The 13,150-nt window shown below is 50.0% G+C and overlaps 1 protein-coding gene across 1 annotated transcript in view; it reads left to right on the top strand.

Moving 5' to 3' along the window:
• Positions 1–9,097, top strand: part of LOC130158821 (rho GTPase-activating protein 20-like) — a 39,716-nt gene extending 30,619 nt beyond the window's left edge. The window contains exons 9-15 of the mRNA XM_056359881.1: positions 138–326; positions 779–954; positions 1,486–1,647; positions 2,790–2,899; positions 3,856–4,045; positions 4,662–4,776; positions 5,348–9,097. Coding sequence (XP_056215856.1) covers positions 138–326; positions 779–954; positions 1,486–1,647; positions 2,790–2,899; positions 3,856–4,045; positions 4,662–4,776; positions 5,348–7,089 — 2,684 coding nt within the window. The 3' untranslated portion in view covers positions 7,090–9,097. The remainder of the gene's footprint in view (positions 1–137; positions 327–778; positions 955–1,485; positions 1,648–2,789; positions 2,900–3,855; positions 4,046–4,661; positions 4,777–5,347) is intronic.
• The last annotated feature ends 4,053 nt before the right edge of the window (positions 9,098–13,150 follow it).

Here is a 13,150-nt window from a genome sequence, read left to right as displayed (position 1 = left end):
TTGAGCAGCATCACTTAGAGGCCCAGCTGCAGTGGGAGCCATTGGATGTGGCTGCTTCTTCCTCTGTCCAGATCTGGAGCTGTTTTCACATAGCTCTGCATCTTTGCGTGCTCTTAATACAACTCTTTGCTCAACAGGGCACGAGCATCCTTTCAGCATCGCATTGAACTATATCCGGGACTCTGCTGACCAGCAACAAGGAAGCAACAATAACACCCTCCTGGCTGATGGGACAAAGGCTTCCTTCTTTGATCAGCTGCCAAAGGAAAAACAGCGTCAATTTGTCCTGAAACCTCGGCTCCAAGCTCCAGTGCAGCTGAGGAGAGGTAGGGGCAGCAGGAGTGCATTGCAACCAGGCAGAGACTTTGCCACTTTCCGTGGCAGTGCCAAACTATTCCTAGCATCGTACACATATCCCAGAGTTGCTCTTGTAGCTGATTGCATGCAAAGAGGAAGAGATTGCAGAGGGGCTAATTTGTCTGTGCAATGTTCAGAATTAGCTTTCAGTCTTCAACTGCCTTTCAATTGCAAGCCATTCTTACATTGCACAAACAGGAGGGTTCCCTGAAGAACAGTGATTGAGGAAGAGTTTTGCTGATGGTTGAGAGATGAACAAGTGGTTTCATGGCTGTATGTTATCTGGCCATCCCCATTAAGAGTGTGGTTATTAAAGACATGATGGTTGAAAGTCCTTGCTCTGCTGGGAGCTCTGTAGGTCATTCTCTGGCCAGTAGGAAGGACAGATGGGTGTGTAACAGAGGTCTGTGTTTTCTTTCAGAGTCACTGCAGAAGCACACCAAGAGGAAGAAGTCCCTGATTGACTGGGCCCTGCGCCGCAGCACCAACACCCCCACAAACAGCCCTCCATCGCAGTCCCCTACCACCCCACGGAAGCTCTTCGGTCTGTCTCTGTCCTCTGTCTGTCCTGACGGGATCCTTCCCAAGCCAATCATGGTAAGGAGCAGCCTGTACTGTTCGTCCTGACATAAACTTGATGTGTTTAGCCCAGAATTTAAAGTCACTTGTAGTATTTATGAGGATTGAATGGGGAAAAAGACCATCATTTGCTGGTGATTCACATCTAGTTCAGTAACAAGAGTGAGAGCATCCCTCTCCTGTGTAATCCAAATCACTTCATGCACAGATGTCTGTCCCGTTCCAGTGTGTGTCTCCAACCAGGTAATCAGAAGCTGACAAGGAGCAATGTCAGTGGACTATGCCATGCTACATAGCCTAGACCTCGTTCACTGCAAGAGCCCACAGGCTCACACTTGCCACAGGATAAGCATACCCATATGAACTGTACCTGCGATTTAGCTGGTGGGCTCTCGTCCCTGGTTAAATCATGATAAAGCTCTCCTATGTCTGTCCTCTTCCCAGTACTGACTAGGTCTTATGCTAATTATGTTATAATATGTGAGGTATGATATACCAAACAACAGGATAAAGTGTTAGGCTCTTAAGTACAACTGGGATTTCTCTTAGGATATGCTGCTCCTTCTGTACCACGAGGGTCCCTCTACCAGAGGCATTTTCAGACGTTCTGCCAATGCCAAGACTTGCAAGGAACTGAAAGAGAAGCTGAATTCTGGAGATGATGTCCAAGTGGATGGAGAGTCAGTCTTTGTGGCTGCAGCTGTCATCACGGTATGTTTGGCCAAGTAACTCAGCTGTCTGGGCTAATGGTACCTTCCTTCTTTAAGGAGGCAACTTGACTCTTAACTGGTAGGAAAGGTTTGGGTGGGAACAGAAGGCATTTGCCAGCAAGGCACATTCTCACCTGATGGCTTAGTCCATTTATGTGCACAGAGGTGCTTGTTTTCACGCAGTGGCCCTCAGGCCAGTTTTCCATTTTGCACCTTCCCGTATAAAACAGCCTCCAGCAGGAGATACAGCAAGGTCTACCTCCAAAATAACCATGGTATCTGTACAGTGCCAAATAACATGCCAGAGTCTGGACTCAGCAGTTCAGATGCTGCGTTGACGTAGGCATGAAGCCCTTTGGTGGCAGTAGCACAGATGCTTTGTCCTTCCTGGACACACAGAAGAGACTGCAGGGAGATACAGGAGGACTTGTGCTATTTAACTGCAACTGATCTGCATCCCCCTCAAACAGAGAGGCCATACTCAAAGGAGCTGGCCTCTGCTATCTAGATCCTAAGCCTTCACCCTCTCATCAGCCAGTAAGCAAGACGGAAAATAGCTGCCGCATCCAAGCAGAGGGGTTGTGGTGCATGGGGCATGAAGCTTAGGGTCAGACCCAAGTTTTAGTAAGAAAAAGCCTATCTTTTGCACTGGCAGTTAAATCTGGTCAGAATAATTCAGGCACCTGAAGTATCAAAAAACGTCCCTGTCTCTTGCTCTTGTTGACCTAATACAAAAAGCTGTGGACCAGGAGGATATTCAGTCACTTTCCAACACAAGATATATATTAAGTGGTTAAATAGACCCCTGAGAAAAAAAACAACAGCAACCCTCATAGCTGAGAAATGTTTCAAACAGAATTATGCGCAGCCGTAGGTTTGAGTCTTTTGTCTGCAGCAGCAGAGCTGAGTCCTGCTCTGGAGAAGGGGCAGGGCACAAGGGCTGGTGGCTGGCTGCCTTGCAGGAGCAGAACAGTTGTGGGTGGCAGGGGGGGGCAGGGGACGGGGGGCAAGAGAAATGCATTTGTGTCAGGTCTTGTTTTATCATGTGCTTAATATGAATAAACAATGACTATATGCATGGTGAAACCAAAACAAAGAATTCAAAACTGACCAGACTGCTCTGCATATATATATTTAATTCAGGATTTTCTCCGAAATATACCTGACAGTGTTCTATCCTCAGACATGCACGGACTGTGGATGGAAGCTGTGGACACGGAAAATCGGGCACATAAGATTGAAGCCATCAAAAGGTTCGTAAAAGCCTTTGTAAAAGCTTCTTTTGGTGGAAGAAGAGGGGAGCATATAGCCCTAAACGTAAACTTCATCTTCTGGGAGACTCCTGGCAATGCTCCAGGCTACAGTTAGAGCTACTGCTGATTGCCAGTGTCACTGGTCAGAACATGTTCCTTTCAGTGGTCTTTTATGAACATTGTTAACGTTTCTGACCCCAAAAAATGTCATTAGAAAATTCTTTTCTGATGACCAGTTCGAATTACCAGAACCACCAAACTGAAAAAGCGCAATAGTTCAGCCAGCAGGAGTACATCAAATGTTAGTGGCCTTAGATCCTTAACAGCGGTCACTTTTTTTCTTATGTGCACAAAATGAAGCTGATCATCATATTGGCAGTTAAAAGAAATAGCCCTGATGCCAAGGTGGGGGCTGGGACCTTGAAATCAGCTTCACTGCCTTGAGGCTGCTGCCCTTAGCACAAATAGTCTGTCATCAGCATCCCGTGGGATATGCAGTGTATCAAACCTCTTCTTGTTTGATAAGAAAAATGGGTTTGCACCTTACCATTTGGCCTGGGTCTCCTCCCTCCATGGGCTCTATCGCATGGGGCACAGGCAGTGGCATCACCTCGTGTGCTGCTGGCCTGCAGCTGTGTGCATCTCCGCTGGGCAGTCATTGTTTTGTTAGGGCATTGTGGACTTCTACCCACACATTCTTGACTCAAGTCCCTTGGTGCCTCCAGGTCTGGGAGCAGGCAGTGAGGGCGGGTGGGCAATGGGGATGTAGAGCTGTGGCTCTCACCTAAGTCGGTGGAGGGGAGCAATGCAGCCTTACTTCATTATCAAATGTGAATGTCTCAGACTGGTTACAAAAGGGCAGAAGGGGGCAAAAGCTTTGGGAGGCAAATTGTTACATCTGAAGAGCAGATTTTTGTGAATGGCAAGATTTTCCATTGTTCCCACTCCCTGAACAGTCTGGTCAACCAGCTTCCAGAAGCCAACCTCATCTTACTCAGACACCTCTTTGGAGTCCTCCATCATATTGAGCAGAACTCTGGCGTGAATCAGATGAATGCCTTTAACCTGGCTCTTTGCATAGCACCCAATATGCTGTGGCTACCCAGTCCCATGGGGCCTGAAGAGGAAAGCAGGTCTACAAAAAAGGTAATTTTTCACGGGTTTGGCCTCGTGCGTGCCTTCCCCTTTTACTGCTTTTTATGGACACTGTATTTTGTTGACTAGAGGAAGGCACAGGATCAGTGACAGTGCTAAGCCAGGTGGCATCCGGGCTGGGTCCTTTCCCTGTGCGGCTGTGCCCATGCTGGTAGGGGAATTTAGCCACTCAGTTTCTCCAGGGTGGAAAGGGAAGCTGTGGTTGCTTTCCCACATATGGTCAAGCAAGCACAAGAAAGATGGAGCAGCTGCCACTTCTGCTGGGTCTAAAGCCATCTTGCCAGGACAAAGTAAGTAATGAACATGGCAGTGCATCAGAGGGGAGGAATCCTTGCTTGTCGCTTATGAGGTGTTACCAACAATAAGGAAAATTGTAGAACGTGCTGTGCTTAGCAAACTGTAACAGTTCATGTAGCTCATATTCTCGCCCCAGGTGTAGCTCATACAGATGCCTTGCCACGTTCTTAACAGCTTCTTGGGCAAAAGGTTCTGCAGGAATTTACACCTTTATCAAAGGAAAGGGAATGTTCTGGGACCGATTGGACTTGCTTTATATAGCTGGCTGTGTTTTCCTGAAACTGACTCTGTAAATTCATGTCTTTGCCAGGTGGCTTTGTTAGTGCAGTTCCTGATTGAAAACTCGGGAGAGATTTTTGGAGGTGACATTGCTTCCTTGTTCCAAAGGCCAGACAAGAAGCCCAAAAACTCAGAGGAATCTCTGGGTAAGCTGGTGGTACTGTATCTTCCGGAAGTGTTTAAAATCTTTTTATAGGTAAACTCCTCATGCAAAAGAGTTTGTTTCCTCTTCGTGTCTTTTCCAAGAAAAAACACTGAAAACCAGTTGGTGTTGGCTTTCCCTTTGCCTGCCAGGCACAGGCAAAGCAGAGGGCTGAGGTGCATTCTTCCAGTGTGTCCCTGAGGATGGCTGTCTTTGTGGCTGCTGCTCAACTTATTCCAGCCATCACAAGAATTTAGTGTAGCCTTTAGCAATGCCACATCCCATCAGTCTTTTCTTCCAGCTTAATTCTGTAAAGCTAAACCAAATAGTTGAACAGAAAGAGACTGGGTTGTCTCTGTTAACCATCCTATGAATATAGGCCAGTGGTGAAAGCTCAGGTCATCAAGCCAGATTTTTTTTATATTGGTCCCAGTCCTGCTCTGAGCCCTGTATAAATCGTGGATCATCTTGCTTTTCCATGGACTTGATAGTATTTCCCTGCCTTGGCTGTAAGGTACTGTACAGGCTGAGGAAGCAAACCACTCCAGCAAATTAATTTGTGTTCTCTGCCCCAGGCATAGGCTTGGTTCAGCATGATGATTCCTCTGATGAGCTGGAATTTTCTGCTTGTGACCCAGAAGGACAAAAGCACCACCTGGTCCCTGAAACAGATGCCTTTTTTGAACCATCCAGCAGCTTGTTACTCAGTGAGGATCAGGAAGACTGGGACCTCTTCAGTGAGATCACAGCCTGCTACCAGAGCAAAGCCCGGAAGAACACCAGCGCAGACAGCTATGACCTCCTGGAAGAGGAGGGCTCCTTCTGCTCCATTGGCTCAATACGCACACTCAGCCTGGCCAGGGACCGGTGCTTGTCAGAGCCCAGCGTCTGCCTCAGCTCCCAGCTACCCGCACAGAGCCACGAGCCGGTGGCCCGTCAATCCAGCTGCGATGCCACCATTATGCACAGCCATACAGACTACATCCACCGGCTCAAGCAGCTGCAGGTGGAGAGCCAGAAGTTGATTGACGAAGGCCTAAGCCCTGGGGTTAATAAGGCCAGGCAGAACTTGTGGCAGTCACCTCAGACCAGCTCTAGGGTGAAGCAGCTCAGCCTTCAGAAATCCAGCCTGTCCAACAGGTCCAGCTTCTCTAGCCTGTCCTCTGCCACCACCTCCCCATCTGCCTCCTCGCTCAGCTCCTTAGACAGCGCTTTCTCCTACTGCTCAGAGTCATCGGCCATTAGTCCCACAGACGTCTCATCCCTGCCATTCATGTTTGGCACGTCTGCCAGACTTCATGCTGTGTCTCCCAAGATCACCAAGAGGTCCCCAAAAGGGTGGCACAAGTCCTTCACATCTCCTGTGCCTTTACATCTGTGTGACCTGGACAGTTCCCCTGAGGATGAACCCCAGGCTGTAGAAAGCAGTCACTCCGTTGAAGAGAGGGAAAGTTCTCCATCTGTCAGCACAGTTGCTGTGGGAAGCCCACGAACTGACATTGACTGGGAGGAAGAGGAGAGACACTTGGGCTATGGTGGGGGCCCTGGCCCGGGGCTCAGGAGCCAAGATTATACTGAAGAGCTGGAAAGAAAACCTGAGCTCCCAGCTGCCAGCCCAGCCAGCAAGAGATCCCCACAGAGCAGCCACCAGCAGCACAGGGAGAAGGCGGTGAAGAACGTAGAAATCAAAAGTGTTGATTCCTGCCCTCCAAGCCAGGAAAGCCTGAAGCGCACCAAGATAACATTTTATGTGGCCCCAAATAAAGAAAGCTGTTGGGGTTCTCCAGTGGAAGAGGAAGAGAAGAATGACATGGTGAACACCAGCAGCAGTGACTCACCCAGCAGCAGCAGTGAGCAAAGCTTCTCCAAAGGCTTGCAGACTGCGAGAGTCCATATCCCCCAGACAGTTTTCTATGGGCAGAATACCCCTCTCGTCCTGCAGTCTGTCTCCAGGCGCTACCACCACGAACAAATGAGCCCATCCCCACAGGCAGAGCCCAGAGAGCCCCCCCCAAGTGCCTCTGCTCCCCAGGAGCTGGAGAGCAAGCCAGTGGAAATGGCGCAGGCGCCAGCCCAGAGCAAGGGCTTCAACACATTCAGGCACACCATCCGCATCATCCTCCCCACCTCCATTCGAAACACCGTCAGGGAGTATTTCAAGCACGATGAAACCAAGACCTGTCCTGTGGCCGAGGCAGAAGCAGTGGAGAACGAACTCCTGCGGAGCAGGGTGGAGTGGCTCAGGAGCCAGCAACGGGCAGAGGGAGCCAACGAGGAGCATGATGCAGAGGCGTTTGCAGAAGAGACATTTGTCTAGGGAGATGGATGTGGAAGAACTGAATATTTTTTTTATGTGCAGCATAAAAATATTCTGTAAGATATGATCAGGGTGGTGAAGAATCTAGCAGGCTGCATGGGGCAATAAGTGTAAAGTGGCACTAATGTGTATGTAAAGTTGGGGTTTAACATTAATTTTGGCTGAGGCGGGGTGGGTGGGTGAGTGTGCGCGTGCGTGCGTGTGTTTTTTTTCTTTATACCCTTTTTCTACAGAAGAGACTTCACTGCCTGGGTGTCTAGTGGTCTGAATGCCACCAGAATGCCCCTCCCTGTCCATGAATTAGCTGACCTGTGCAGGGTCTGACTCAAATAATTTCTTTTTAAAGCAGGAAAGGAAAAACTGCTTTATTTTCTCCAGCCAGCTGCTGCTGTATATGGATGACCAGAGAGTTGGGACAGCAAACACTCCATCAGAATCAGTTAAAAACCTTTACGCTTGCACAAAATACTCCATTATTCACTGTTCATTGCCACCATTCATCCAAAGGAAGACCCTTCACCTCCATCCTAGAATCACCACTGCTTCTCTCTGCTCATCCTTTGTCCCCTGGTGGTCTGGCTCACAGTCTGAATTCATCACTGAGGCTGGGTTCCAGAAATACCAAACAGAGCCCGGAGCCCAAAGCCCAGCTTTCACTGACAGATAGCATATATATCATTTTAACCCCAAGATTGCTTTTATTTTTTCCAATTAATAGTGCATTGACTCTCTCTTCTCATACCTCCCTTAAAGCTAGCGTTTGACAGAGCCACAGTTACTATATAGGATTTTTGGAGTGTTGCTTTGGCAGGGCTAGGAACATTTGTCTTCTTCACTGTCCTCTGGGAGTAGCTGGTCATTTTAGTCCTAGTAAAAGGTGACATCAGATTTGTGTAAGGGATGGTGACATTTCAGAAGGCCCTTTCCAGAGGCAGTGTAGATGGGGCAAGTAATCAAATTCCGAGTCATGCTGAGAATGACTTAAGCAAGATTTGGCTTTAGCATGAGGACAAGGATTTGTGGAAGTTGACAAGAACATTGTTGAGTGGTTGCTGAGGCAAAGCACCATCTGGCCAGAAAGTTTTCAGACAGTCCGTAAGCTGAGACTGTCCAGGCTTCAACAGCACTGATGCTGTTTCAGAGAAGCAGGTTCCCGTTCAGCATAGTACATGGCCCAGTGTGCTCCAGCAGAATTAATTTTGGAGAAGTGCCAGGCAGGGATGTGCTAAGCAGACTTCTTGTGTTGCACCAGTAAAGTGGTGCAGCCAGTGGACCCTCAGAGCATCCCTGTGATTCCACTCAAAGCAATGCTCAGAAGCACCATAGTAGTTTGACAGGCATTATGAAATTGATGGGAAAAGTATCAAAAGTTTAAAAGTTCAGGATGTTTCATTCGAAAGTTATGTGAAAGTTTTCTAAGGTCGTTTTTCTCAGAGAGATGCTTCTTTTACTAGATTAACAGGGAGCAGGTGAAGGATGAGAAATACATGAATCACAATGGGCTTGTGGAGTAAGTGCCTTCTGCAAGTTGCTAAGTGTCTGCAAATAGCTCTGTCTTGAGTTGCTTGACACCTGCCACAGCTCAGCCCTTGCACGGGCCGGGGGGGGGGGGGGGGGGGGGGGGGGGGGGGGGGCGGGGGGGGGGGGGGGCGGCGGAGAAGGCACTCTGCAGAATGATCCAGCAGGTATCAGCTGCCTCCGCTCACCTGCTTGGTGCCTGTGACCATGCCAGGCAGCTGGCCCAGCACTCCCAATTCACCCATCAAACACCAGAGCAGGGGAGAGGGGGGAAGCCCAGAGCCCACTTCCCAAGGTATAGAGAGTTTGATTTGTTATGTGCAGGGTGTTTAACTCTCAGATGTGGCCTTTGTATGATGAAAGTTGTATATACTTGTAACACAACCCCCACCACCATTTCCCTCACACGTGAACACTGACGAGGCATTCACCACCTTTTTTCCAGGGCTACAGTTGTAACTATTTCAATAAAAGACACGCGAGTTTGTCATTGTGGTGTAGTGATCCTAGTTCGTTCCCTTGCTCTTCCTTCCCTCCCCTCTGTGCTCAGGTGGTGGCAAGACACAAACCGTGCCGTGAAACACATGTGCTTCCAGGCCACTCTGCCAGGTTGGCCATGCTGCCCAGGAGCCTGCACCCAGCAAATCCACTCCAGCATTGCTCTTATTTGTGTATTTTCAGGAAGGTGAAACAGCACTAAATATTATGGGAAAAGTTGGTCTGTACTTGGAAGAGAGATTATTCTGAATTCTGAACATACTAATGGATTCTAAACTGGCTTGGTGGCTGGACTGGTCTCAGTTCAAACGAAGGGGACCTGGACCAAATGCAGAGTAAGAGCTTGTGACTTGAGTCACCTAAAAGAATTACGAGTTAGAAAGAGATTGGTTTATAGAAACATTAGCAGGGGCAGGGCAAAACACATTTTTCCTCATCTCATCTTAGGCTGCCTAATATGGGTGCATTTCCCTGAATAGTTGCTCTAACCCAGCTTTCTATTGATAATTTTTCTTCGTTTAAAACAAAACGAAATGTGGTAGCACAAACCGCTGGCCCCTTTGGGAGCATGTGGCTGCCCAACAGAGGCAGGGTCCTGCACAAGATGGAGGGAGACTGGCCTCTGCAAGAGCACGGCACCCTTGCTTACCTGCTACCAACCTTGCTTACCTGCTACCTCTAGGCCTGGGCGTGCAGATCTGCAGCACTCCTTTTCCATCAGCCCTGGCAATAATGCAATTCCGAGAGTCCAGCCTGCTGGAGACCAAGATGCTCCCCACATTTTGGTATCCAACCCTACATTCACTAAGTTAGCACAAGCGTTCCACTTCCTTCCAGGCCATCAAAATACACGTAGCAAATTAGTCTTAGATTTCCTAGGAGTAGCAGACCAGGAAACCTGTGAGCTGTGCCACTGTCCCACACGCTCACACTGTAGCTGAGGAACAGGTAAGTGCCTTAACACTCAGCCCCATCTCCAAACCCTGCCCACTGTCCCGATGCAGACATAAGGCCCCATAGAGACAAAAAAGTCTCATGGCAGAGCAGCAATGCTAAACTGCTGCTGTTAACCCCCGGAAACTTCAAGGCCACAGCTATAAATTGCCCAAAATACAAATTCTGACTTGATTCTTGTGAGAGCACCCAGCCTTCCTGTCAGTCACTGCAGGAGGCATCCAGCAGCGGGTCTCTGTGCCATGGGGGCTGCCAGTTCCCCCAGCAGCCTGCAGGCATGCTGCCAGTACCCCCCTGCGCGGGCAGCGCACCACAGACAGCTGCACAGCAGCGGACAAGTCACGATAAGGACAAAGAGGAATGCTCTGCCCTCCTGCAAAGATGGGAGGTGCAACCAGTCTGGCTTTGCCTTCCTCCTAAACATGTTTCATTCACCTCCTGTCATGTGGGGGAGTCTCTGGACCAGTGCTCCTGGAAAGTCTGAGGAAGACAATTACAAAACCATCAAATACAGGCCACGTTCCTCAACAGGACAGTACCCCATCCTTCCAGGCATCACCTCCGACAGCGGTTTACACCGGCTGGGAGCGTGATTGGCAATGCCTTAGGGTGCTGCTTGATGTCATTTTCCTGTCACATATTATCTCCAACTGCTACCAAAACTCCTTTCTCAAAACTCCCAAGTGGGGTGCGCCCCTCCCTGCGGCATGCAGAGGTGTTTGGAAGTCACCAAGCAGTCTTGAAAGAGTTCCACAGTGCCTGGCTTGCTCATAACAAGAAATACCAAATACACAGTTGGCTTTCTGCCTCAGAAAGACCATGTTTTCCCTTAATGTACAGCCCTTGGGCACAAACAGGTTTCCCTCCTCTCTCTGCCCTTTTTCAGGTCAAATGGAGAGATTTAGCCTAGGCTGGCCTGAAGCACGCTGAGAGCCCCCCAGCACTGCACTGCCAGCAGCCAGCTGGGAAGACGTGCTGTGCAGTGGCCACGCAAGAAGCCAGGAGCCTTCATGACCTGCTCCCAGGATAGATCAAGGCCAGACAGGTCCAGCCCACGTGCCTTGGAAAGACAATGACTCATGCACTTCAGCCTCTTCTCATTCCTGCTCAGCATGATTCGTTCCCTTACCCTGCAGGCTGGCAGAAATGTGATGGAAACACCTGGGGCAGCTGCAGTTTATTTCAGCCCTCTCGGCCCTTTTCTGACATCCCAGCATCAGGCAGGCCAGTCTCACAAGACACATTCTCCCCCTCCCTTTGCAGGTAGCTCCTTTGTGCAGAGCCCTCTGCCACAGCACCCCCAAAGGACAGGTAGCCTTGCCAAAGACCTGTGCGGGCAATTGTGGCTACCTGCACATCAAAGCAAACACCGTGCCCTAGAAAAATTTTCTTCCAAAGACACCCGCGGTCTGAAGAGGAATCCCCTCCTGTGCCACCCCACCAGGACACGGCATCGTGCCCGGGGGTACAAAGCTGCCATCTGCCAGCAGCGACCTGCGGTCCCTGGCCCTGGGCGCGAGAGGGCTGCAGGGCTCAGGGTCCTCCCTGCTCAGCCAAGGGGTAGCAGCAGCGGCAGGAGCAGGGAGGGACACAAAGCGGTACTGGTGGTGGTACCTTTACAGCTTTCATTTAATCCCTTTTATTCTTTGCTTTATTACAGCAAACCTAGGGCAAGCTGGAGAAGAAGAGGTTTGGGAGAGAGGGGCACGCAGCCTGGAGGCATTTTCTGAGCTATTCCAAAGCGAAGGGCTGCCCTGAGGAGGTTTGGCTGTGCACTCGCTTACGTGAAACACCAATCTAGAGCCTTTGCAGCCCAAGTATGTCACCACATCCACGGTCCCAAAACAGCGCTGGGACCCTGCAAAAAAATCCACCCTGCTGCATTCACCTCCTGCAGCAGGTGGCTCTGGCCCACCCTGGAAAACTCCCCCAGCAGAGTTTGGTTGGTTTGCCTGGATAAAATTTTGTACCAATTTTTGCGCGATGGACCAGAGAGGAAGCCAAACCCTATAGCGGGGATGTACAGGGTGTCACTTCACCCATGCCCAAGAGCTCCATGTGGACTTGGGCCCACGCTGAGAGGGGCACGGCTCGGGCCAGCATTGCTGCTGCCTTAAGGGCAGGCACAGCAGTAGCACCGGGGCCACCGAACATGGGCAGCAGCTCCTGGTGCCCCGAGGCAGAGCCAGCCAGCAGCCAGAAGGTCAGCAGGCAGGAGGGATGGGAACACAAAGAAGCTGCAGCTGCCCCACTGTGCTTGCTGCTGAGTGGAAGGTGCGGGGGCTGCCCCACGAGTGTCACCTCATGTTCCCAAGACCTGCGCTGGCCCAGGGCCACCGGCAGCCTCCATGCTGGGAGGTAACCCTCACCTTCTGCTCGGCTTTGCCAGGTTGGGTCCTGGCTTGCAAACCCAACACAAACGCAGGTCGAACCCAGTGGGTAAATGGGGGAAAACTAACTCCAGGAGGCAGCAGAGCCACAGCGAGGTCCCAAACAAAATCGTTTCACACACTCACAGAGATCCTGATCAAATTTAAAGAAGGACTTGCCTGTCTGAAAGTGTTTGCCCTCCTCTCCCTCCAGCTACAGCATTTGATCTAATCAAAGATGTTACACCTCTCTCTCTCTCCATAACAAAGTTTGGTTTTCACCCATCCAATTGGGTACTATCGTCACAGGCTGAAACACCTCAACTTCTGGAATTTTACTTAGTTTAATTTATTGCCAGTTAGCATAAACTTTTAATTACTGATTCAGGTATTGGGCAGAGGAGGAGATGACAAGCAGTTGAACATGGACACACTTTTCCTCACCCTTCCACAAGCTCAGCCTTAGTCAAACCCAACTCTCCCCCAACCCGGTTCGTCGTCTCAACGCCCCTTCTTTTCCCCAGTCCCTCCCACTCCCTCCCATGAGGGAAGAGGTGGCACAGGAGGTCAAGATACGTGCATAACATTTCCTTCTGCTAGTCCTGGCTTCTTTCTTATTTATTTCCAGTGCTTCTCATTTCTTAATTGCTACCTCTGATCAAGCACTGGTCCTCCTGGGGCCTCAAGTCCCCCAGGGGTGCCCCTGCCCTAGTGTGGATTGT

This window comes from Falco biarmicus, chromosome 14, assembly GCF_023638135.1.
Source record: "Falco biarmicus isolate bFalBia1 chromosome 14, bFalBia1.pri, whole genome shotgun sequence".
Taxonomy (NCBI): Eukaryota; Metazoa; Chordata; class Aves; order Falconiformes; family Falconidae; genus Falco; species Falco biarmicus.
Note: the sequence above shows the minus strand (reverse complement) of the source record. Positions and strands in the feature narration are given on the sequence as shown.